The sequence below is a fragment of the Phyllobates terribilis genome, unplaced genomic scaffold (assembly GCF_046119375.1).
Source record: "Phyllobates terribilis strain yellow unplaced genomic scaffold, ASM4611937v1 Scaffold_3__8_contigs__length_932513732, whole genome shotgun sequence".
In the NCBI taxonomy this organism is placed as follows: Eukaryota; Metazoa; Chordata; class Amphibia; order Anura; family Dendrobatidae; genus Phyllobates; species Phyllobates terribilis.
Window position 1 is genome coordinate 483,547,876 of NW_027362763.1, and position 27,288 is coordinate 483,575,163.

At 48.8% G+C, this 27,288-nt stretch overlaps 1 protein-coding gene across 1 annotated transcript in view; it reads right to left on the reverse strand.

Moving 5' to 3' along the window:
• Positions 1-27,288, reverse strand: part of LOC141259639 (amine sulfotransferase-like) — a 278,373-nt gene that overhangs the window by 39,211 nt on the left and 211,874 nt on the right. Inside the window, exon 3 of the mRNA XM_073675902.1 lies at positions 25,256-25,464. Within this exon, the coding sequence (XP_073532003.1) occupies positions 25,256-25,464 (209 nt within the window). The remainder of the gene's footprint in view (positions 1-25,255; positions 25,465-27,288) is intronic.

Genomic DNA, 27,288 nt, shown 5'->3' on the forward strand with positions numbered 1-27,288 from the left:
GTCACTGCTGTCAACAACGTTGTCAGAGTATTACGCCACTTTTACGGACTCACAGTAAAACATACAAAAACAAAACCGAAATGGATTTTCCTGGGAAATATGTTAAGGAACATCATTTCCAGGGTAATGACTTGTATAAATGTCAAAATAAATAACTAAAAACAAAAATACTCCTCCACACCTTGGGCTATGTTCACAAGTAGCATTTTTGATGCGTTTTTACACTTTTGCATTGCTTTCAACCAAGACAAATGCATTCACCAGGAAATGTCATTTTAACATTTTACAACCTTATCTGGCCTTGTGGTGTGTGGAACATCATCAGACACATGCATACAGTGCGGAAAAGACATGGGAACAGCATGGGGAAGACCTCTGGAAGCATCTCTGACTCCCAGTTCACTGCCTAAAAGTGTGCCCATCATAAGTAATGCTTGCCTCCCGCCATCCACATCCTTTGTCTCAGTGCAGTGTTCAGTTGTCCCTACCCCATTCCTTGGAATGCAAGCGCAAGTATGCAGCCAGCCACCCACCCACAGGCTGCAATACTATACTGCCAAATTTTTGACAGCTGCTTGCACTTGAAATGTGGCCTTTAAGGCTCGTGGAGGCGGAAGCTTTTCATAACCTCATTCCGGCGGCGGCCAGGTGTCCATACTCGGTCCCCAGCCACCACTGTTTCTCCTGGTGTCGTCTCCGCCTTTCACAAGCACGAGTCCCACAACATTGCCCGTGCCCTCCCCAGTGCACTTACTGGGAAGGACCACCTAATAACAAACATGTGGACAGGTACATGTGGACAGGTGAATGTGGCCAGGGACAGTATGGAGCCAGTCCACAGCTTTTTTTGCTGAGTTGTATTTCACCACAGCCATATTCTTTAGCTTGGTGAAAGGACTTGGGAAACCATATCTACCCAGCTGTCATTTCTCCCAGGAAGTCCTCTAAAGCTGCTTACACCTGAAATGTGGCGTTTTAGGCTCGCAGAGGCGGAAGCTTTTCACAACCTCATGCCTTGTGTCCATTCTTGGTCCCCAGCCGCCACTATTTATCCCGGTGTTGTCTTCGCCTTCTACAAGTGCGGGTCCCTGAACATTACTACTGGTACTTTTCTGTGGGAATCTGCTTGCCTCCTACCAGCCTGGAATATTTCCAGTAAACTATGGTACAACGCCATGGTATTAGCACTGCCCCCAGTACCAGTAGCAAAGCCTTCCCCAATTTCCTTCTCAGGAATTTTATTTGGTAGATTGAGTGGCTGCCGAAATACATTAGTTTCTTCCTAAGGAGCTGAAGATAGAGTGGCAGTAGTTGCAAGTTTCTCCAGCCTGTTAGAAATCAGAGAGTGAACAGCAGCATATTGGATCAATGGATAGCACTGAAGCCTTGCAGCGCTGGGATCCTGGGTTCAAATCCCAGCAAGGACAACATCTGCAAGGATTTTGTATGTTCTCCCCATGTTTGCGTGGGTTTCCACCTCAGTAAAAAAGTAGCCATAGAATGTCCGAGAACCTTTCCACACACTTTTCTTAGCCAGGACTGCTTCTCGGCAGGGTTGGACAGTCCCACAAGAGAATCCTCTGGCTTCTACATCAGGAGAGTTCATGATAGCCCTAACTTTGCAGCTGCTATTGGGCTCTTGAGCGAGGGAAAAAGGTGAGCTCTCAGAATAAAATCCTCTGGTGGGCCCAATGTTTTTCAATCTGAAACAGCTTCTCAGTGGGAGTTGTATTTCACCACAGCCATATTCTTTAGCTCGGTGAAAGGACTGGCATAGAGGGAAACCGTATCTCCTCCGGCTGTCATTTCTCCATCACCAGGTTCCGCCCATTGTCACACACGACCATGCCTGGCTGTATGTTCAGCGGTGAGAGCCACAGATCAAGCTGCTATGTTACAGCTTTCAAAAACTCTGCAGCGCTGGGCAGTTAGTCACCTAAGCATTAAGCATGTTATCTTCAGCGCAGCCTGATGCCACTTGGCCAAGGCAGTGCTGCAGTGCTTTCAGCTTGTGACTGATGTGGTCGTTTCGGAGATGGAGGAGGAGGTGTAGGAGCTGAACAATGTGATTACATTGAGGTTACATTGGCAACTCTGTTTTTATACTAAAGAAAGATCCTACTGTTTTTTTTTTATGTTATTTTTTAAGGCAAATGCATTCACCGGGAAATGTCAGTTTAACATTTTACAACCTTATATGGCAATGTGGTGTGTGACACATCATCAGGCACATCCTGTTTCATTGATGATGAAGGAACTCTGAAAGACACATAGTAGCTGTAACGAGTACGACATGTTCCCATTAGAAAGGAGAGAGTCTGCTATACAGTTATAGGGTATGCAGTGAGTCCAACAGCTGACCAAATTTAGGAAAAACCCCACTAAGAAATTAAAGACACATAGAGCAGGGCCACAGTAATGACAAATTCCCATTAGAAAGGAGAGAGTCTGCTATACAGTTATAGGGTATGCAGTGAGTCCAACGGCTGACCAGTTTTAGGAAAAACCCCATTAAGAATTTAAAGACACATAGAGCAGGGCCACAGTAACAAGTACGACATGTCCCCATTAGAAAGGAGAGGGTATGCTATACAGTTATAGGGTATGCAGTGAGTCCAACGGCTGACCAAATTTAGGAAAAACCCCACTAACAATTTAAAGAGACATAGAGCAGGGTCTCAGTAATGCCAAATTCCCATTAGAAAGGAAAGAGTCTCCCACAGTGTTGGCCTATGCAGTGAATGCAAGGGCTGCCAAAAATTTGGAGGCACTTCAATACCCCTTGGAAGAGACGTGAAGGAGGGCCTCATAAAAATTGTCCTCATTAGAATGGAGCGGGCCTCCTATACTTGTAATGCCCATGCACTAAGTGTATGGGCTGACAAATATTTACCCCTGGGGGTATACATGAACATACAGTATAAAAATGTTTTTTTACGTGCATCATAAACACCCTTTAAAAAATTATGTGGGTGTTGCATCACAGACCATGGTCACCCTGGTGATATGGTGGTGGAAGATGAGGAGAAGGAGGAGGACAAGAACAAATAGCCAAAATCATGAAGCGTATACCCATGTGTGGGTGTGGGTGTGAAAAGGTGCATGGGAATACAACTCCCAAGAAAAGACACTAGATTTGAGTTTATGATATGCTGCTATCATTTGGTGGTGTTGAGAAGGCTGGCCCAATCCAGCCCTTGTTCATTTGTTGTTCAGAGTCAGCCTGTCAGCATTTTCAGTTGACAGGCGGATGCGCTTATCAGTTATAATTCCACCAGCGGCATTAAAAACCCGCTCTGATTAAACGCTGGCGGCAGGGCAGGCCAGGACCTCCAAAGCATAGAGAGCCAGTTCATTTCACATATCCAGCTTCGATACCCAATAATTATAAGGCACAGAGGAATCACGGAGGACGTTGGGACGGTCGGCAAGGTACTCCCTCAGCATCTTCCAAAACTTTGTACTCCTTGTGAGAGTACTCCGTGCCTCAGGGCCTGTGCGATGGGAGGGTCTGAGAAAACTCTCCCAGAACTTTGACAGTGTTCCCCTGCCTATGTTGGATTGAAGTTGTGTCTCTTTCGCCTGTACTCCTTGGTTGTCCAACGAAGTGTGCCCTCTGTCGCCAGCGTTTTCAGATGGGAATTTTTTTAATAGTTTGGCAACAAGGGCCTTCTGGTACAGCCCCATTTTTGTAGACCTGTCCGCCTCAGGAATAAGAGATATAAAGTTCTCCTTGTAGCAGGGTTCTAGAAGTGTCACCAACCAGTAATGACTGTCACCCAAAATTTTGAGAACGCGAGGGTCATGGGAAAGGCAGTGTAACATAAATTCAGCTATGCGTGCCAGACTACTAACAGGCAAGACTTCCGTATTCTCACCAAGAGGATGACTGACCATGCTCTCCTCCTCCTCCTCCTCCTCTCTGTCCTCTGACCATCCACGCTGAACAGACAGTCTGACAGCTGTGCAGGTAGTATCATCTATAGTGCAAGAAACCTGCTCCTGTCCTTCCTCCTCCTCCTCCTCTTCCTCATTGTCACCCAATCCACGTTGGTATTAGATGAGGATTGGCTGTGTGTAATCACCATGTATGGTTCCTTGCTCCATCTCATCGTGCTCTGCCTGCAATGCATCCTCTTTGATTGTGAGCAGAGAGCGTTTCAGAAGACAGAGAAGCAGGATGGTGACGCTAAATATGGTGTCATCGCCGCTAACCATCTTGGTGGAGTCCTCAAAGTTTTGGAGGATGGTACATATGTCTGACATCCATGTCCACTCCTGAGGTCTTATGTGTGGAGTCTGAACTGAATACCGACGGCCTTGTTGATGCTGGTACTCAACAACTGCCCTCTTCTGCTCACAAATCCTTCCCAACATCTGCAGTGTAGAGTTCCAGCGCGTGGGGACATCACACACCAGTCTGTGAGCTGTAAGCTGCAAACGCTGCTGAAACATGGCAAGGGCGGCGGAAGCTGCAGCTGACTTTCTAAAATGGGCACACAGGCGGCGTACTTTAATAAGCATATCTGGTAGCTCTGGGTAGGGTTTGAGAAACTGCTGAACCACGAGGTTAAGCACATGGGCCAGGAATGGTATGTGTGTGAGCTCTTTCAGAGCTGTCCACAACTCTTCAGCACTGTGCAGTTTGTCACCTAAGCATATTAGCTTCAGCACAGCCTGTTGTCGCTTGGCCGAAGCAGTGCTGCAGTTCTTCCAGCTTGTGACCGATGTGGTCATTTCAGAGATGGAGGCTGAAGAAGAGGAGGAGGCTGAGGAGGATGTGGTGCAGGAGCTGTAGACCATTGGGGCAACCCTGATTGACCTAAGGCCCACAATCCGTGGCGTCGGGAGGACGTGTTCCATCCCAAGCTCCGACTGGGTCCCGGCTTCCACTATGTTAACCCAGTGTGCCATCAGCGAGATGTACCATCCCTGCCCACAAGCACTTGTCCACGTGTCCGTGGTTAGGTGGACTTTCCCGGTAAGTGCATTGTTTAGGGCACAGCTAATGCCAGCTAATGTTTTGGGACTCGTGCTTATGTAATGCGGGGATGGCACACCGGGAGAAATAGTGGCGGATGGGGACCGAGTACCAAGGGACGGCTGCCACCATGAGGTTGCAGAATGCTTCCATCTCCACGTGCCTAAAAGGCCAAATTTCGAGCGCAAGCAGTCGTGAAATTTGAGAATTTAGTAGTGTGGCCTGTGGGGCGTTGGTTGCATATTTGCGCTTGCATTCTATGGACTGGGGTATGGACAACTGAACGCTGCGCTGGGACAAGGACATGGACATGCTACCTGAAGTTGCTATTTTAGAGTGCGCAACAACAGGTACAGGGCAGGAGGCATCTTCGCATGCACCATGGACAGGGGATTGGCTTGCATGCACAACAGCGGAAGAAGCAATAGTGTCACCTGCAGACACTGTTCCTGGACCCTAGGGTTCGGTCCACAAAGTCGGGTGCTTTGCTGCCATGTGCCTGATTATGCTGGTGGTGGTCAGGCTGGTCGTTTTGCCACCCCTGCTGATGCTGGCTGGCAGGTGATATAAATTGCCTTTTTGGTGTTATCAGACCTAACAGTTGTACTGGCAAGTTCCTTTGTGTTGGTGTTACGGGGAAAGGTTGCCTACCTTCTGTCTGTGGCCACCACACTGCTTTTTCCTGCCTGTTGGGGTACTCTGCCTCCCTCCCCCTGTGTGCTGCTGTCCTTGCTCTGCATGTCCTCCTGCCAGGTTGGGTCAGTTACTATTAGTGATGAGCGAGTATGTTTTGTTAACCCTTTCACTGAGTATACTCGGCCAAGCACAGAGTATTTATAGCGTGCTCAGTGATATGTTTGAATCACTCCCGTGTGCATGATTTGCGACTTTTCGACAGCTTTGATACATGTGAGGAATGTCTACTTCTGACACATTCCTCACATATATTAAAGCTGTCAAACCGTCGCAAATAATGCACATGGGAGTGATTCAAACATATCACCGAGCACGCTATAAATACTCGATGCTTGGCCGAGCATACTCGGGGAAAGGGTTAACAAAACATACTCGCTCATCACTAGCTACTATATCATCCACCACCTCGTCTTCCACTTCCGCACCCTGGTCCTCCTCCTGACTTTTTGGCAATTATGTCTCATCATCGTCAACCTCTTGTGACACTTTCCCACCTTCGCCTTCGTGTGACCGTGGCTGCTCAAATATTTGGGCATCGCTACATGCGATCTCCTCTTGCCCCGCTTCAAGTGGACTGGGTGAGAGGCCCGAATCTATAAATGGAAACGTGAACAGAGTGTCCAAGTGTGGGATCAGTTGTCTCCGGGCACTCGGCATGGTGGGAAGAAGGGGGATGAGGGTGAGGAATATGCGGTCCAGACTCACGGCTACTGAGACTTGACCATGTGGAAGACAGGGTGGTGGTGGTGGCTAAATGACTGGAAGCAGTATCCACTATCCAAAAAACAACCTTTTGACACTGCTCTGGGTTCAATAGTGGTGTGCTGCGGTCCCCTAGGAATTGGGACAGGAAAGTCAGGCGAGAAGATGTGTTTGTTGTGGCACAATTGCAGCTTGCCCACGGCCTTGTCCTCGGCCTCTGCATGCACCATCACCATCACGTCCAGTTCCCCGTCCCTTGCCACGTGCCTTGCCCATTTTAAATGGAGGACAGTATCTTCCACGCTCACTACAAATGATTGAGTTTGGAGAGAACTTATATATGATCCTTGTGACTTAGAAAACAGAGTTTTAAATACCTGGCCTGTAGGTAAGTAGTTTGTACAGCAAACTGGTGTGAATTGCTTCACTGACACACTGAAAGAAATTTTTAATGGGGGCCAGAAATGGCAGTATTTTCTGACAACGTATATGTGATCCGTTTGACGGAGAAAACACATTTCTAAATAGCTGGATTTCTAGCGCTGTAATATGGAAAGGACCTGGCTATATTCGGCAGTGCCAACAAGCAAATGGCACAGAAAAACGGTGTTCTCTGGATTGCTTTTTAAGCAAATAATGAGGATTAAATAAAAAAAAAAGTATTCCTGGCCCTTGAGACCTGGGCCTTTGTATAGAAATATCTAACAGCAGCCGAAGGAATGGAGCCTCTTGTGCTATATGCACTGCAGTCTGCTATATACACTGCCTGCCTGATATCTCTGCAGATGGATTAGTTAGTTCTCAAAAAGACTGTTTGTTAAGATGGATATGTGTAATGTACGTTTTTTCTCCCTACACTACCTAATACACAAGCAAATCTCTCCCTGACACAGCAGCACCTCTCCCTACACTGTGATTCCGGAGTGACTGTGACGAGCATGGCGACGCCAGGTCTGATATAGATATGATGACGCTGTGCGGCCAGCCAATCTGTAATGCCCACAACCACCATGGCTGCGGCATTACAGTGAGTGGCAGGCAATCCCTGCATGTTGATTGGCGCTCTAAACGCCAAAACATGCAGGGAGGGGACCCGAGCTCCGCCGAGCAACCCCGGAAATACTCAGCGAGCGCCGAGCATCTCGAGTAGTGAAATGCTCGGGCGAGCACCAAGCAGTAGCGAGCATGCTCGCTCATCACTAGTCTTTACCACACAGTATCAGACACAGCTCCCATTGCCACTTGCTTCATTAACACAGTACATATCCATCATTTACTTATGTTCAGCTTGGACTATCCCTACGCTTGATCGTTCTGTCAGCACCAGGTATTGCTTGTCTGGCATCGCAGTATTCCCGAAATCTGCTACGTTTCTCTCACGTCCATATTCCTCTGTACAGAAGGGGTTAAGGTGCTCTTCATAGCACCTGTATCGAGCCATAGGCTCCAGAAGTTGCACGAATGTCAGTAAGGAGTTTTGTACCACTCCGTGCTTCTTGCCCACTGCCACTTGAACTTGACCTTGTCTCCAACAAACACACAAACTAACTAATTCCACAAACCCAGGAAGTAGTTACCTTTTCTACTAGCCCTATCCTTCTCCCTAATGTGGGCTAGCACCAAATATTGACTATATATTATCCTATTTACTGACATTCCTTTTTCTATGCTTTCTCTATACCTGACCTAAGTGTCCCTGTGTCACTTTAGGTATTACCTTCACAGTACTCACACAGCAGCATCAGTACCTATAACACTATGCATTATTCATATTACTTATACATTACACAATCCCTATAACATGGCTAAAAACTATGCATATTATACTTTCAATGCATATCACACTCTATACATTCTACATTTCACATGACACAATAAAAGCCAGTAAAAATGCACAGCACTATTTTTATTACGCAACGGCTGACTTCAGGGGCAGGGACAGGGCAGTGCACATGACGCGCCCCCTGGGCCGTGGGGTACCCGGAGCCGGGCCGGTAGATGTTGGGGGTTGTAATCACCGTGGCGGTGACCCGGTCCGTGACCCAGGTGGTCAATCCAAGTTTAGTAGATGTATATGTAGCACCCTGAGGATTCGGCTGCTACAGGGGTATTGCACCTCAACCCAGAGGTGTGATATTCCACTCCCGGGTAAGGATGGAGTGTGGAACGGAGCTCGGTAGGCTGCATGCACTACACACATCCCATTTCCGGGGAGCAGACCGACGGTACTCCCACTTAGAAATGTGCAGGTACGACCGAGTCTGTTCCTGGCTGGAGTGGGAGGGGGGTGGTACATCCCAAGTAGTGTAGGGGCAGATAGGGGGAGCAGCCTGGGTAAAGTTAGGAGCTCATTGGGTGCTGGTCACCTGAGCTCACACATAGAGGGTGTATATAAGGTGGGCACCAACTAAGAACAGGGTCAGTTGCAGAGAGAAAGTCAGCGAGCAGAGGAGAAGAGAGACCCAGAGTGAGAGAGGAGAAAGAGAGACCCAGAGGGGGAAACAGAAGAAGAGGACTCTAAGAACCTAAATTAAATCCCCGGGTGAAGAGTCGGCATCAGGGTACCGGAACCCAAGCTGGTGGGGGCAAAAACACACCCCAGCCAGAGACCGGAGGCCGTGGGCAGCGTCTGCCACGGCCACCCACCAAATCCACCACGAAGGCATACCACGTGGAGGGTCAGGGAACCCAAGGCCAAGGGTCTCCCAACAGAAGGCCCGAGGGAGCTGGACCTGGGTGGATCAATAGTGGGGACGGCCAGAGAAAGGACAGAAGGAGAGCTCAGGGTCACGCTCCGGACTTATTTGGGGGTTGGCTGGATCCAGAACCTGGTGGACGCAGCACGGCTCGGGAGGTCACTCGAAGCTGGAGTGACCGGAACATCAGCAGTGAGTAAACATCCTAAACTGCATAACCCGACTCTGTCTCTGATTGCCGTCTACACTGCATCACCACAACCCCCATCCTCTGCACCTGATCCCCCTGAGGCTATACCCCTCCCGTTGGGGGTTATCCTATCAAGCTGCACCAACACCACCAGCCTCAGCGGACCCTGCTGCAGCGGCGGCCACAGTGACCGCAACACAACGGGTGGCGTAGTCGACATTAAGAACTTAGTAACATCTGTAGGACTGCCACATACAACTGAGTTTGACACCCTGGGCACGGACCGGGTCACAGCCACTCGGAAGACTACAACCCCCATCTGATCCGGCTCCGGGTATTCCCCTGAAAGAAAGGAATATGTCCCAGGGGGTGCGTTAACTTTGGCGTAGTCGGCAGGATTACGTGCCCGCAACACCCGGGTACTGCGTGCCTGAAGAAAAGTGCAAGTTTACCTCAAAAAGAAGTCTCCTGCCGGTTCCGGAGGGTCCCCGCCATCGGACCCCATCACCAGTCGATTCCTGCCGGTTGTCCACCATTAACCGCGTTTTCCCGCCATCTGCAGAGTTTCCCGCCACTGGGAAGCGATTCCCGCCATTTCCAAAGGTTTCCCGCCTTGGAAGAGCGGACGCCATTATGGGCGTGCCAGAGGGTGGTAAGAGGCCGCCTCCCATCGTGGGCCAGCACCGAAAATGGCGCCAAAAGTGGAAACCGCCCCCACCAACAGAGACTGTGATGCTAGAGGTGTCTGTCAGCGTGAAAGAACCGCCCCTGGAGCTGACAATCACCAAGTGGCCCCGGGACCGCCCTCGAAGTGGGAGGAGACGAAAGAAAAGAACGAAGATGGGTGCCGCCTGGAGCAGTCTGGAGCGAGCGCACCCGGAGGCAAGAAGCTTGGAGAAGAGTAGCGGAGGAGCTCACCCGGAGATGGCGAGAGAGCAGAGCAGCACCGGCCCGCTGGCCAGGAGCCTGCTGGAAGAAGAGCAGAGCAGCACCGACCCGTTGGTCAGGAGCCTGCTAGAAACCACGACCCCACTAGGCCTAGTGGAGGTCCTTGCACAGCTCCCCCGAGACCGGGAGTGTGCGCAGACTGCCCTGGAGGGCCTCGCACGGAGGATGGCCCGGGTACAGCGAGAGACATTGGCGGAGTGGAGCCGAGAGATGGCCCAGCAACCCAAGACCCGGAGCACGCCAGCCAAGATGAGGAGACAGACCGCCTCTGAGGATGGCGCGGGAGGACCCAAGGCCGGAGACGGCGCCGAGAAGGGAGCCAAACGCATGGAGGCAGGTAAAGGGGACGTCTACACCCCAAACCGGGACACCGCTTACCTGCCCCAGCTCCCCGTCGCAGAGCCCGAAAGTCCCCCTACTGTGCCCAAAAACGCCATGTCACCGACGCAGACTAGGCCCCAACCGGAAGCCGCCGCCGCGACCCCTGTGACGCCATGCGCACCGACCCCGAGCGTGGCAAAACAGGAAGTAACACCAGCCTGGTCGCAGGGCCTAGAATTCCCGGGCGTCGCATCACCAACAGCGCCCCCTACCTCCGCGGAGCCTCCGGCCTGGCCGCAAGGCCAGGTAGCCCAGGGCGCCGCCGTCCTAACGGTGCCCTTCACCTTACAGGTGCCCCAGGCCTGGCCGCAAGGCCTGGGCAACCCGGGCGCCACCACCACCGCGCCCGCACCCGTAAAACCAAGGGTGCCGCGTCTGGGAGAGGACTTGTTTGCCCAGCACACGTGGCCGGACGGGCAGCCTTTCATCTGGCCCCAGAAATATTATGAACTGGAGCACCAGAGGAGAGTTGGGGCCATGTGTGCACCCCTGATTCCGGCTCCGAAGCCCGTGATAAGGATCTCGCCCCCGCTTGAAGAGACCCAATTTGAGTGGGACCCCACCGGAGAAGACCTAATGGGGTTCACTCAAGAAACCAGGGCAGCTGCAGCGGAGCGTGCTGAGTGCTGCCGACAGCAGCTCGAGGAGTTTGCGAGGGAGCGGAGAGAGAGGCGGGTCCGGGAACAACAGGCCCAAATAAGGAGCGCCGAGCAGAAGAGCCGGACCAGGAGGGACCCCCGTGCAGCGCACAGTCCCCGCACCACCGGGACTGTAATCAAGTTCAACATGCAGCACGGGTGGGGCTTCATCAGAGACCACAACACCCCCGGCGACGTCTTTGTCACGCGCAGAGATGTGGAGTCCCATCTGCCGGAGGGGCACAGAGGTCGTGACCTTTATATCGGGGACGAGGTCACCTTTACCCGGCACAAGTGTGCCAAAGGACCTTACGCCCTCCATGTGCATCGCCTGACAGAGGAGGAGCTGCGATGTGAGGAGGAAGAGCAAGAGGATCCGGACGGGTCTGAAGCTGAGATCCCCAAAGGAGGAGCAGGAGGAAGACGTTGTTGAGTACAGCGGAGCAGGTGCTGTAAATAGTTACCCGACCGGGGTACAAAGAAACTGTTATTGCTAATATAGTCCCCGTTGGGACCAGCTGAGTGAACTGTTCACCCGTTTACCCTTAATCCCACAGGCTGAGGACTGTGAGCAGCCATTCCCTTTCCCTCCTTAACTGGCCGAGGACTGAGAGCGGCCATACCCTTGTATATAGTTGCGCGTCCTAAAGCGCCCCCTACTGGTTTTACTGTAAAACCACCTTAAAGAAAGGAACTGTCGCACTTTGCCCGGTCAACAGTTGCACAGTGACCGGAGGAGGAACAAGAGACGACGAGAATGTTTAATGCTGCTAATTTATATAATGTTTTATATGTTTTATATGTTTATGTTTATATAAAAATTTTTGTATGTTTTGTGATGTTTTTGTCTTACAGCCCGAGGACGTGCTGTGATTTACCAGGGGGGAATGTAGCACCCTGAGGATTCGGCTGCTACAGGGGTATTGCACCTCAACCCAGAGGTGTGATATTCCACTCCCGGGTAAGGATGGAGTGTGGAACTGAGCTCGGTAGGCTGCATGCACTACACACATCCCATTTCCGGGGAGCAGACCGACGGTACTCCCACTTAGAAATGTGCAGGTACGACCGAGTCTGTTCCTGGCTGGAGTGGGAGGGGGGTGGTACATCCCAAGTAGTGTAGGGGCAGATAGGGGGAGCAGCCTGGGTAAAGTTAGGAGCTCATTGGGTGCTGGTCACCTGAGCTCACACATAGAGGGTGTATATAAGGTGGGCACCAACTAAGAACAGGGTCAGTTGCAGAGAGAAAGTCAGCGAGCAGAGGAGAAGAGAGACCCAGAGTGAGAGAGGAGAAAGAGAGACCCAGAGGGGGAAACAGAAGAAGAGGACTCTAAGAACCTAAATTAAATCCCCGGGTGAAGAGTCGGCATCAGGGTACCGGAACCCAAGCTGGTGGGGGCAAAAACACACCCCAGCCAGAGACCGGAGGCCGTGGGCAGCGTCTGCCACGGCCACCCACCAAATCCACCACGAAGGCATACCACGTGGAGGGTCAGGGAACCCAAGGCCAAGGGTCTCCCAACAGAAGGCCCGAGGGAGCTGGACCTGGGTGGATCAATAGTGGGGACGGCCAGAGAAAGGACAGAAGGAGAGCTCAGGGTCACGCTCCGGACTTATTTGGGGGTTGGCTGGATCCAGAACCTGGTGGACGCAGCACGGCTCGGGAGGTCACTCGAAGCTGGAGTGACCGGAACATCAGCAGTGAGTAAACATCCTAAACTGCATAACCCGACTCTGTCTCTGATTGCCGTCTACACTGCATCACCACAACCCCCATCCTCTGCACCTGATCCCCCTGAGGCTATACCCCTCCCGTTGGGGGTTATCCTATCAAGCTGCACCAACACCACCAGCCTCAGCGGACCCTGCTGCAGCGGCGGCCACAGTGACCGCAACACAACGGGTGGCGTAGTCGACATTAAGAACTTAGTAACATCTGTAGGACTGCCACATACAACTGAGTTTGACACCCTGGGCACGGACCGGGTCACAGCCACTCGGAAGACTACAACCCCCATCTGATCCGGCTCCGGGTATTCCCCTGAAAGAAAGGAATATGTCCCAGGGGGTGCGTCATATATAGGTTTATAATGTCCGACTACGCCACCTGTGGAGTGCAGCTAATGAGGCTGCCGCTGCGGAACAGTCCTCTGAAGCTGATGGGTTGGCAGCAAGGGTGGTATAACTCCCCACAGGAAGAGTGTAGCTTAAGGGCAATGTGTGTGGATGATGGTGGTTGTGCAGGGTGTCGTGGTGCAGAAATAACCACAGAGTCTGTATAGTGCAGTCCCAGGGTCTTTACTGGTGGCAATTAGACAGGCCTGGACTGGAGTACTGGCTAGAGATAAGAGTCCGGTCAGTCTGGGAGCAAGCATAGAGTCTTCCTGGCCAGGTGGAGTTGTAGGCCGGCCGTGCTCACTATTCTCTTTGGCTATTCTGCTTTTAGCTGTGTTGTCGCCCACGTCCCTGAGTGTAACGTGCTGTGCTCACCCGTATGACTGGCAGCTCGGGCCTTGTGGATGCCTCGCTCCTCCTTGGCGGTACTGGTCCCTCGGTGCTGCTGAGCCTCCGGGCATCTGATGGGGGCCAGGAGACCTGCAATCTCCTGCCCTACGGTATCTGCTGCTGGGCCTGAAGGGTCCCACAGCCTCGGACTCCAGTGTCCGGTTCCTGTGTAGCTCCAGCTAGGACGAGCTATCTCCAGCTCCAGTCCTTAGCTCCTCTCTCTTCAGTGTCCTAATCTCGACTCCTGCACTAAGATAAACTAACCCCGCCTCCAGATCCAGTTGCCAAGGGGAGGGTCCTCCCCTTGTTAGTCTGAAGCCAGGAAGTGTTGCATGTATTGTATTCCTGACCAGGAAACCCCTGTTTGCCTCCAGACATGGCATTACCTCTTTTGAGGGAAGCAATACCACTGTGGCAACCAGACCCTTGGGGTGCCACATTCCCCCCTAGTTAATTTCAGTACTCCGGGACTGAACATAATTTTGCAAAATAACAGGTAGCAAATACAATAGCAATAACAAGGTACATTAGAATATTTACAAGCATTGTAGTCCTTGATAGGTTACAGTATAATCTGCAACCAGGTGTCCATTCCACGGTGCAAGGTGTAATTTGAGGGACCCGTCCAAAACCCTCCACGGAGGCCCTGGGGTGGCTGCAGGGCATTGATGATCCAAGTGTTGGACCACATCTTCGGCCACCTCCAACGAGTTTTTGTTCAGTGGTCTTTCAGAAGGGGGCACTTTTACAAGTGCAACTAGTTACAATGAAAATCTCTTGGTTATTCACTGTCCATAACCTAAAAGTCTTTGTACCCCTTTTGGGTAACTGGATAAACAGGTTAAAGGCACACATATAAAACATTTAAATACGTTTATACTTTAAATTTCTGCATTTTAAATTCTCCAATGGGCAGGGGGCTGCCCTTTTGTAGCTCTTGTAGATCTACGGAGTACACTATCGGTCAGTGCTCTACCCTGGTCCCTTGTGTCTACACCTGGTGTGGTGGGTTCAGTGTGAACTGCATCACTAGTATTTTGAGGTGAGACTAGTAGGTTGGGCAACTTCCTAAGGATTCTTTGGCTTAGGTTCACTATTAGCAGAGGGTTGATTCTCCTGGTCTGCTGTTGATGAAACTTCTGCTTCCGGGGCCAACTGTTCTTCCAACTCTTCTGGGACTTCTGCAGCTTCCTGAGGGGCTGGTTGGAGAAAGGTAAGGACTGGCACAACAATTGCATTGTTCACTTGTGTCCACGACCGGGGAAATTCTCCGAGTACCGTTTTGACCATTTCTTCCACTTCCTCTGTGGGTTGAAGGCTATCTTGGTCTTCTTTAGGGTATTGCAGTTGCTCGGGACATTTCTTCAAATGGTCTCTTGAAACTGTTGCTGAGGTTTCTCCTCCATCCTTACTAATGAGGCACACTTTGGTGTTATCATGACTCGAGGGTAGGATGGTGTACGGCTCTACCTCCCACTGGTCATCCAATTTGTGGAGTCACCTCTTCCTCTTAAGGACTTGCTCTCCAGGTAACAAGGGGACAGCAGGTGCGTGTTGATTGTAGGTCTTCTCTTGTTTTTGTCTTGCTTGGGACAGACTTCTTTCAACACTATCTTGCACTTTGCGGTATTGTTGCTGCCACTCAGTATCCCAATCTGCATCTGGTGAGGCTGTCTCTGGCGTTAGGACTCCCATGTCCAGCTTGATGGGTAGCTTACCAGGTCTTGCTCTCATCAGGTAAGCAGGTGTGCAGTTGGTAGAGTTTACTGGGATATGGTTGTATAGGTCCACCAGATACGGTAGCTTTTATGGCCACAGGCTGCGTTCTTCCAGGGGCAACGTCTTCAACAGGTCTATCACCACCTGGTTCATCTTCTCACACAACCCGTTGGTCTGGGGGTGATACGGCGTTGTCCTGATTTTCTTGCAGCCGTACAGGTTGCAGAATTCCTGGAACACCTCCGCTTCGAAGGACCTTGGTCAGTAAGCACACGTTCTGGGTAACCGTGCGGGTGGCAAAAGTGCTGCTGGAAAGCTTTGGCTGCTGTCTGAGCCGTCTGGTCCTTTACTGGCACTACTACCAGGAACCAGGAGTAGTGGTCTACGATGCTGAGAGTGTAGACATAGCCTGACCTGCTTGGGGCTAGCTTCAGGTGGTCCAAGGCTACCAGTTCAAGTGGCTGCTTGGTGATGATGTGCTGCAGGGGAGCCCTCTGGCTGTCATGGTCTTTTCTTCTCAGGTTGCATTCTCGATACCACCTCTCCATTGCTTTCCTCATGCCAGCCCACTATAACCATTCACGTAGCAGGACTTCCAACTTCTTCCAGCCAAAGTGTCCTGCTCCATCGTGGTACGCTTCCAAGACCATTGACGCATCCCGCCTCGGGACTACCACCTGCCAGACCAATTCATGTGTCCGGGAGTTGATGGCTCTTCGACACAGCTTCCCTTCATAGATGAATAGCTTGTCCTTCTCCTTCCACATCTGTTTGGTCTCCTCTGGAGCATCTGGATCAGGGTACAAGTCAGCTCGTGTCAGCAACTCCTTGACTAGGCGAACAGCCGGGTCACTATCTTGTGTCTCTGCCCATCCATGGTGGGCCAATGGATTGAACGTGGCCTCTCTGTTGGCGTAGCACCTGTTCTTCACACAATGGGAGCACTGGGTTACTCCATTACGGTGGAAAGCGGGGATCTCTATCTCCTCTAGCTCTTCCGTATCTTCTCCCCCATCTGGCAGGTTAGGCATCCTGGACAGCGCATCGGTGTTTGCATTCTTGCGCCCAGCCCGGTACTTGATGGTGAACTCATAATTAGACAGTCGGGCCATCCATCTTTGTTCCAGGGCACCAAGTTTCACAGTGTCCAGGTGCATCAGCGGGTTATTATCCGTGAAGACGGTGAATTTGGAGGAGGCGAGATAATGCTTGAAGCGTTCTGTCACAGCCCAGACTACGGCGATGAACTCCAACTTGAAGGAACTGTAGTTTTCGGGGCTCCTTACTGTGGGCCGGAGCTTCCTGCTGGCATAGGCAATCACTCTTTCTCTGCCTTGCTGTATCTGGGACAGCACCGCTCCTAGCCCCACGTTACTTGCGTCTGTATGGAGTATGAAGGGTTGGCCATAGTCAGGGTAGGCCAGGATCTCGTCTCCTGTGAGTGCCATCTTCAGCCTGCTGAAGGATTCGTCTTCCAGCTTATCCCATTTGAATGGAGGCTTTGGGTTTTTGGCCTTCTTGGACTGGCCTACTAGGAGGTCCTGCATGGGTGCTGCCATCTTGGTGAAGCCTTGGATAAATCTTCGGTAGTAGCCCACCAAGCCGAGGAACTGCCGCACTTCCTTGATAGTGGAGGGTCTTGGCCAGTCCTTGATTACTGTGACCTTGTCAGGGTCCGGTGCTACACCTTCAGCGCTTACCACATGACCTAGGTACTGTACCTTGGGCTTCAACAGGTGGCATTTTGACGGCTTCACCTTCAGGCCAAAACCAGCTAGCGCTTCAAACACCTCTGCCAGGTGCTTCAGGTGATCTTCATAGGACTTGGAGTATACTATGACATCATCCAGGTACAGCAAGACTGTCTCGAAGTTCTTATGTCCTAGACAGCAATCCATCAACCGCTGGAAGGTTCCTGGGGCGTTGTAGAGCCCGAATGGCATGCCGTTGAACTCGCTGAGGCCCATCGGGGTTGTGAATGCGGTCTTTTCTTTATCCGCCTCCGCTACAGGAACCTGCCAATACCCACTAGTGAGATCCAAAGTAGAGAAATAATTGGCAGATATTAATGCAGCTAGTGACTCCTCAATCCTGGGTAATGGGTATGCATCTTTATGTGTAATGCGGTTAATTTTCCTGTAGTCTACACACATTCTCATTGTGCCATCTTTTTTTCTTACGAGGACTAATGGAGCTGCCCAGGGGCTACAACTGTCTCTTATTACCCCAGCCTCCTGCATCTCACGTAACATCCCTTTGGCATTTTGGTAGTGTGCAGGGGGTACAGGCCGGTACCGCTCTTTAATGGGTGGATGGTCTCCCGTGGGGATATGGTGTTGAACCCCTTTCACCTGCCTGAAGTCGAGCGGGTGTTTTCTGAACACCCTTTCATACTACTAGACCACATGGTATACTCCATGTTTTTGGTGCTGAGAGGTGGAGTCAGTGCCTACGTGTAGCTTCTGACACCAGTCCTCCATCTGTCCCTTGGAGCCATTATCCTCCGCCAGTTTGGATGGAGGTAAGGGTTCCACTGTTTTTATAGAATTGTTGCTGACGGTGAATAATTTGGCAAGGGTAGCATACCGGGGCAAATGGACTTCTTTCTCCCCAATATTTAGGATGCGGACTGGCACTCACCCATGGCGGACATCAACCACCCCCCTGGCTGTCAAGATGGAGGGCCTACTGTCAGAGTATACAGTCTCCACCAGGGCCTGGTAATCTCTACCCCTGAGACTGATTGCTGCCCAACACCATATCAACATTTCACTTCTTGGGGGCATGGCAATGGGGAACGGGTCACTCACCCTGACACTGCCAATTTCACCACCAGACAGTTCTACCTGTTGTCTTCTCATCAGGCCTCTGATTTCTCTCTGCAGAACCCGCTGCTGACTGGAACTGGCGGTCTCCGCAACCTGCTGTAACAAGACAATAATTTCTGAAAGACAATTTTCAAATGACATTAGTGCCTAAGGTTATCATGGGATGACTTTCTTGGTGATCAATGTCAACAATTATCATTCCTTGCGCCGGCAATTCCACTTTGCCAACCTTTATGGTCACTTCTTTAAACCCCACTTGAGGTACGGGCTGACCATTGCTGGCATAGATGCTTAAATGTTCATCTGGATTCTGGACGGCGGGTAATGTCTGAGTCAGTCCAGTATCGCTTGTAAAGAATGTAAGGGATAGTGGTCACCTGGGATCCAGTGTCAAGCAACGTGCTCATCGGGATTCCGTCAAGCACGACAGGTAGGACCGGTCGTTCCCCCACATACTTGTCTCGCCAGTTGCGTGGGCCTGGTGGTCTTACGCCTGGGGGTTGGCCCTCTGCCCCAGGTTTTGCTCGTTTAAATTACAGTACCTTGCATAATGTCCTGGCTTGTGACAGCGGCGGCAGATGGGTTGTCCGTCCTGGTCGTAGCGGTCACTGATCCTCCCTCTGGTTGGTGGAATCCTCCTCTGTTGTCACCACGGGATGTCCTCCGGACTGGAAGCCAGCTGGATCTTCCCTTTAGGGGACACCTGCAAGGACTGCACAGTTTTGGCTAGTGCAGCTACACTTTTAGTCAGCTCTTGGACCTGAAGGTGCAGGTCTGTAGACGGATCATTGTTCAGAGTCTGTGCATCAGCTCCCACAGGCTCTGGGGAAAAGGGTGCCACCTCCTGGTGGTAGGTGATAGCTGGGCGCCGGTGAGATGTAGCGCCACCTGGTGTTGGTTCTCGCAGCAACCGGATGGCTCTGTCTTTAAATTGTGCAAAGTCCAAATCAGGGTTTTGCAGAGCCATTATGCGCAGCTGTGTCCAGTGAGCACTGGACAGGAGCCCCTCAATAAACTGCTCAGTTAGCAATCTGTTCTCATCATGCACACTGTCGGGGTCTACCTGTTTGATGGCCCTCAGCGCCTACAGGTTTAAAGCATAGTCCCGTACACCGTCCTGCGCCCGTTGTTTGCACCCATAAAACTTCATTTTTATCTCTGCTGTAGTACGGGTGTCAAAAGTGTCCTTTATGCGGGCCAGTATCTCTTTCACAGTCCCTTTGTCTCTGGCTGACCAGGACTTCACTTCTCTCTGGGCTGCACCAATCAACTGGCCTATAAGGATGCTCACTTTCTGCTCCTCGGACAGGGGATACAGTTTAAATAAGCTGCTCAGTCTTTCTTTAAAGTCACTCAGGGTGTGTGACTCTCCTGAGTACTGGGGCAAGCACGCCGCCCCCGGTATATATGGCATGGAGAATGGCATTACCGCGGCAGCGGCCGCGCCTGAAGTTCCCTCCATATTGGGTGTCTTCCTCCCCCCTAGTGAACCGTGGCCTACCTTCTTTCACTTTGCTTCCGTAGGCCGCAGTTCCACAGGTGATGGTCTCCTTTGAGGACCTGGCGTCACTTGCTTCTGATGTCAGAGCTCGCTGGGGCTCCTTCCAGGACCTGGCGCTGCGTCAGTGCGTGAGGCGGGTCTTGGGCTTCTCGCGCTTCCAGTGGTTACGCCCCTCTTCTTCCCGCGTGACGATCCGTAAATGGCGGCCAATGGCGGGAAACAGCGGTAATTGGTGGGAAAACTTCACCACGGTATGCTACAAAGTTCGTGAAGGCGCACAGTACCCGGTGGTAATGGGCACGAAATCCTGCCGACTACGCCAGAGTTGATGCTCCCCCTGGGCCGTGGGGTACCCGGAGCCGGGCCGGTAGATGCTGGGGGTTGTAGTCACCGTGGCGGTGACCCGGTCCGTGACCCAGGTGGTCAATCCAAGGGGAGTAGATGTATATAGGTTTATAATGTCTGACTATGCCACCTGTGAAGTGCGGCTAATGAGGCCGCCGCTGCAGAACAGTCCTCTGAAGCTGATGGGTTGGTAGCAAGGGTGGTATAACTCCCCACAGGAAGAGTGTAGCTTCAGGGCAATGTGTGTGGATGATGGTGGTTGTGCAGGGTGTCGCAGTGCAGAAATAACCACAGAGTCCGTATAGTGCAGTCCCAGGGTCTTTACTGGTGGCAATTAGACAGGCCTGGACTGGAGTACTGGCTAGAGATAAGAGTCCGGTCAGTCTGGGAGCAAGCATAGAGTCCTCCTGGTCAGGTGGAGTTGTAGACCTGCCGTGCTCACTATTCTCTTAGGCTATTCTGCTTGTAGCTGTGATGTAGCCCTCGTCCCTGAGTGTAACGTGCTGTGCTCACCCGTATGGCTGGCAGCTAGGGCCTTGTGGATGCCTCGCTCCTCCTTGGCGGTACTGGTCCCTCGGTGCTGCTGAGCCTCCGGGCGTCTGATGGGGGCCAGGAGACCTGCAATCTCCTGTCCTACTGTATCTGCTGCTGGGCCTGAAGGGTCCCACAGCCTCGGACTCCGGTGTCAGGTTCCTGTGTAGCTCCAGCTAGGACGAGCTATCTCCAGCTCCAGTCCTTAGCTCCTCTCCCTTCAGTGTCCTAATCTCGACTCCTGCACTAAGATAAACTTATCCTGCCTCCAGATCCAGTTGCCAAGGGGAGGGTCCTCCCCTTGCTAGTCTGAAGCCAGGAAGTGTTGCATGTATTGTGTTCCTGACCAGAAAACCCCTGTTTGCCTCCAGACATGGCATTACCTCTTTTGAGGGAAGCAATACCACTGTGGCAACCAGACCCTTGGGGTGCCACGCACACCCTTACACATACATAGAAGAGTTATTTATCTTCACATCAGCATTAGATGTTCTATTTTTTTTGTTCTGATTCAGGAACAGAAAAATGGAACTCCTGTTAAAAATAGATCCATTCTATGAAGGCTACAAATGGTGAAAAAAGAGCTCATTCACTGTAAGGCTATGTGCCCACGATGCAGAAATTCTCAGGATTTTTTCCTGAGCGTTTCTGCTCTCCCTGGCAGAAAAAAACGCATGCAGATTGTACATGCGTTTTCCTACCAGGGACATGCGGATGTGAAGCGTTCTTCACTTGCATTTCCGCATGCGGGTTGACAAGCGCTTTCCAAGCAATTTTAGCATCACTTGGAAAGTGCTTGACAACTTGGTCACACTATTTAAATCCATGCAAACAGCATGGATTTATATAGTGTGACCGGAGAGAATGTCAAAAGATAAAAAAATAAATCTATACTTACCTTCTGATGGCCCGCTCTGCCTTGCTTCACCGTCCCGGCTGCCGGCAGATCGCGTTACACTGAAGGACCTGCCGACGTCAACGTCGCGTGACCCGTCACATGACTATGACGTCAGCGCAGGTCCTTCAGTACATCGCGAGCTGCCGGCAAGTGAAGAGAAGGAAAGCGGGGGCTGTCAGAAGGTAAGTATATATTTATTTTTTATTTTATTCTTTTTTTTTTTTACAGTTTTCTATGGTACCCAGGTCTGGAGGAGAGTCTCCTCTTCTCTAGACCTGGGTACCATCCGCACATTAGAACGCATGGAATGCGCATCTACATATACAGTGATGCGTAATCCATGCGATCTAATCCAAGTCAATGGCGGCGAAAACGCAGCACTTCCGCAAAATAATTGGTAGTGCTGCGTTTTTTTCCGCAATGATAATCCGCAGCGGAAATTTCCGCAGCATGTGCACAGCACATGCGGATTATCATTGGAGAACATGGCAGGCCTTCTACTATGCGTTTTTTAAGCGTTTCTGCAGCGTTTTTGCTGCTGCGTTAATGCTTAAAAAAGGTATGGTGGGCACACAGCCTAAAGGATCTGTGCTTCTGTTCAGGAGTCAGCCTTTAAAGTGTAATCAGGGCCAGTTTTAGACAAAATGGGGCCTTGGGCAAAAAGTTTAAAGTGGGGCCCCAAATGCTAACATATTGCACCTTCACAGAAACATTTAGGTTGCATTTTCATGACCTGAATTCAGGCCGTGAAAAGAAAACAATCGACAATTTACAAGTTGTTTGGCACTTGTTTATTGGACTCTTTACACAGGCTGAGGAAAAGTGACAGGCACAGAACAATCACCAGTAGATCAATCTGGTGCTTTACAGTATCATGTTATCAGCAGCACATCTGCAGTTTACACCTGTAGATGTGCCGCAGGAAAATAATGATTTGTGTTCCGTCACAAACAATCCAATCACTCAATTAATGAACATTATTTTGCTGATTCGTTGGGTGATTTCCAACATGTTTACACCTATGAACTCTTGTTTATTCTGCCAATATTTATAAATATGGATGCTACATACACACACAGCATGTCACACACACGTATACACACAGTGCATGATACACACACATATGTACATACAGTGGCATGTAAAAGTTTGGGCACACCTGGTCAAAATTACTGTTATTGTGAACAGTTGAACAAGTTGAAGTTGAAATCATCTCTAAAAGACCTAAAGGTATAGATGACACATTTACTTTGTTTTTAGGCCAATATATATATTTATGTTATTTTTTACATTTTAAAAATTACAAAAAGGAAAATAGACCAGTGCAAAAGTTTGGGCAACCTTACACATCTTTGTGCTCAGATAATTTTGACCAAGGTTTCAGACCTTAATTAACCTGTTAGGGTTATGGCTTGTTCACTATCATCGTTAGGAAAGGCCAGGTGATGCAAATTTCTCAGCTTTATAAAAACATAGCCTTTTCTAACCTTGTGCCAAAAAACAGCAGCCATGCGTTCTTCTAAGCAGTTGCCTAGCACTCTGAAAATTAAAATGGTGGAGGCACGCAAAGCAGGAAAAGGTAAAATAAGATAGCAAAGTGTTTTTAAGTTGCCCTTTCCTCAATTCGAAATGGAAGTAAGAGTTGCCTTTTCCTCAATTCGAAATGGAAGAAACGGGAGTTAACATGAACAGTGGAAGTCAAGATAAGGTCTGGAAGATCAAGCAACAATTTCAGTGAGAATTTCAATGCTTGTAGGATTGCTAGAGAGGCAAATCAGAACCCCTGCATGACTGCAAGAGACCTTCAGTAAGATTTAACAGACTCTGAAATTGTGGTAAATTGTTCTACTGTTCAGAGATACCTTCAAATATGGCCTTCATGGAAGAGTCATCAGAAGAAAACCTCTCCTGCATACTCATCATAAAATTCAGCTTCAGACGTATGCAAAAGAACATTCAAACAAGCCTGAATCATTTTAGAAACAAGTCATGAGAACCGATGAGGTTAAAATAAAACTCTTTGACCACAATGATCAAAGGTATGTGTGAAGAAAAAAAGGCACAGAATTTCAGGAATAGAACATGTCACCAACCATTAAGCATGGTGGTGAATGAACCATGCTTTGGGGTTGTGTTACAGTCAATGGCACGGGGAAAATTTCACGGTTAAAGGGAAGAATGGATTCAATGAAATTTTAACAAATTTTTGATGAAAACATAACGCATCTGTAAAATAGCTGAAGTTGAAATGAGGATGGCTTCCACAAATGGATAATGATCCTAAACACACGTCAAAATCCACAACAGACTACCTCAAAAAGCACAAGCTGAAGGTTTTACAATGGCCCTCACAGTCCCCTGATCTGAATATCATTGAAAATCTGTGATTAGTAGTGATGAACGAGCAGTAAAATGCTCGGGTACTCGTTGCTCGGGTCGAGCAAATTGGAATGCTCGAGTGCATGGTCTGAGTAACGAGCTCAATGTAAGTCTATGGGAAACGCGAGCATTTTTCAGGCAGCTCCCCCGCCGGTCTGCAGAGGGCCTAAAAATTGCCCAAATCAATGGGAACAGTGCTCAAATTGCATGGGAACAGCATGGGGAAGACCCCTGGAAGCATTTCTGACTTCGAGGTTACTGCTGTCAACAATGTTGTCAGAGTATTACGCCACTTTCACAGACTCAAAATAAAACATACAAAAATGAAACCAAAATGGAATTTCCTGGGAAATATGTAAAGGAACATCCTTTCTAGGGTAATGACTTGTATATAAGGCAAAATAAATAACCAAAAACAAAAATACTCCTCCACTCTTTGGGCTATATTCACACATCGCGTTTTTGATGTGTTTTTGCATTGCTTTCAACGATGAAAAATACATTCACCAGTAAATTTCATTTTAACATTTTACAACCTTATCTGCCATGTGGTGTGTGAAACATCATCAGACACATCCTGTTTCATTTATGAAGGAGGGATTGTGAAAGTCACAAACACTAATTTTACAGCCTTACTATTCTTAAATGGCCAGGAATAGGCTATGCTTTGTTGTTCCCATTATTAAAGAATGGGTCTCCTATACTATTATTGCGTATGCAGTGACTGCAAGGGCTGCCAAAAATTAGGACGCAACCCAATAGCCCAATACCCAACAGACATAGAGGAGGGTCTCAGTAAAAAAAATGTTCCCATTATGAATTAGCGGGTCTCCTATAGTGGCAATGCCCATGCAGTGACTGCAAGAGCTGCCAAAATTTGGGAAAAACCCCACTAATAATTTAAAGACACATAGAGCTGGGCCACAGTAACGACATGTTCCCATTAGAAAGGAGAGGGTCTGCTATCCAGTTATAGAGTATGCAGTGAGTGCAACAACGGCTGCCAAAATTTAGGAAAAACCCCACTAACAATTTAATGACACATAGAACAGGGCCATAGTAACGACATGTTCCCATTATAAAGGAGAAGGTCTGCTATACAGTTATAGGATATGCAGCGAGTTCAACGGCTGCCAAAATTTAGGAAAAACTGTTGCTAGTGAGCAAGTGTCCATAAAATAAATAGAAATTCTAGGAAATATTTTTAATATTATTTTATTTTTTTACCCTAAAACTTATCAAAGCACCAATATTGTAAAATCATCTTTTAAAGAATTAATATGATAAATATTGGAAGAGAATACTTATGTGATTTACTTTTCCCATCTTAAACCTCAGATCTTTAGGCATTAGATAATAAGGCAGATGAGATGTGAAGAGACGAGGAGATGGACGGCTGTTGAAGTCAGAGTTGTAAAAGTTATACTCAATCCACGGCACTCTTTCAATGTTTTCAATCTGTTCTGTTGTGTTTCGATGGCCTTCATTAAATATTAGGCTTAGAATTTGCTGTGTCCAAATTGTACCTGCAGAATAGCATGCATTAATTAACATTTAACATGCAAAATGTATTAATTTCTTTTCAGCTTTCTACTATGAATATACAGGTGCATCTCACAGAATTAGAATTTCATCAAAAATGTAATTTATTTCAGTTCTTCAATGCAAACAGTGAAACTCAGATATTATATAGAGTCATTACAAACAGAGTGATCTATTTCAAGTGTTTATTTCTGTTAATGTTGATGATTATGGCTTACAGCCAATGAAAACACAAAAGTCAGTAAATTAAAATAATTAACAAAAAAGACCTGCAAAGGCTTCCTAAGCATTTAAAAAGGTCCCTTAGTCTGTTTCAGTAGGCTCCACAATCAATGGGAAGACTTCTTACTTGACAGATGTCCAGAAGGCAGTCATTGACACACTCCACAAGGTCCCAGAGTTCCAATTTTCATTTGAAAATCAAGTTCCCAGAGTCTGGAGGAAGACTAGAGAGGCACACAATCCAAGCTGCTTGAGGTCTTGTGTAGGTCCACTGTGTTTTATCAAAATGAATGTAAGCACAGCTGTCTACCAGGAAATTTTAGAGCACTTCATGCTTCCCTCTGCCGACAAGCTTTTTGGAGATGGAAATTTTATTCTCCAGCAGGACTTGGCTCCTGTCCACACTGCCAAAAGTACCAATACCTGGTTTAAAAACAAGAGTATCACTGTGCTTGATTGGCCAGCAAACTCGCCTGACCATAACCTCATAGAGAATCTATGGGGTATTGTCAAGAAAAGATGAGAGACACCAGACCCAACAATGCAGACGAGCTGAAGGCTGCTATCAAAGCAATATGGGCTTCCATAACACCTCAGTAGTGCCAATCGTCAACATTAACAGAAATAAACACTTGAAATAGATCACTCTGTTTGTAATGACTATATAATATATGAGTTTCACTTTTTGTATTGAATAACTGAAATAAATTAGCTTTTGGATGATATTCTAATTTAGTGAGATGCACCTGTATACTACTATAATGTGCACGTGGGATGCACCTTCTGTGTTCCATGGTCATCCTTTGCCTACACTATAGGACAGGGTTATGTATTAGACGTGCACTTGGGATGCTATATAATGCTGAGAGCAGGGATCAGCTATGCATAAGGTTACAGCACCTGCGGCAATGTGGCAGATGAATTGTGAAGGCATGCCACAACTAGCTGAGTTATACTAGTGGATTATCCTGATAGTTTTTTTTATAATGCACTGACACTTAGGGACCTGTGCATTAAATTAATTATACTTGAAAGTTGCTATTAAAGCACTGATACCAAGGGATTTGTGCAATAAATTAATTAATACACTATAAGAATGAATGAATGCAGTCAATTTGATTTAAGGCTAGGGAGAGGCATATGAGATATTTCATAACTGGTGTTACTATTCAATTTGCATTCAGTATATATATATATCAGGATATATGTATATATATCCTGATATATGCAATAAATGAATAATGAGAGCTATGTGGAGCTAGGATTAGGATATTTAATATAAGTATCACCTTTGATATGTACAATAGAAGACCTTGTACTAATTTAAAGAAGCTCTCCCATCAAAGTTTTTATCTTCTTAATATATTGCAATCATCATATTATACAGCACTGTCTACTTATAAATGCTCATTTTGCCTTTCTGCCCAGTTAATTCTTCTCTTTTTTCTGCTTTATGAAGAATGAGGAAGTCTCTTGTCCCTGTATGATTCATTGCCCTCTTCAACTCCTGACCCAGGGGCTTTGTTCCTCCCTCCGCCAGGGACTTTTGCAGTGATTCAGGACTTGTGCAGAGAAAATTGACCTCC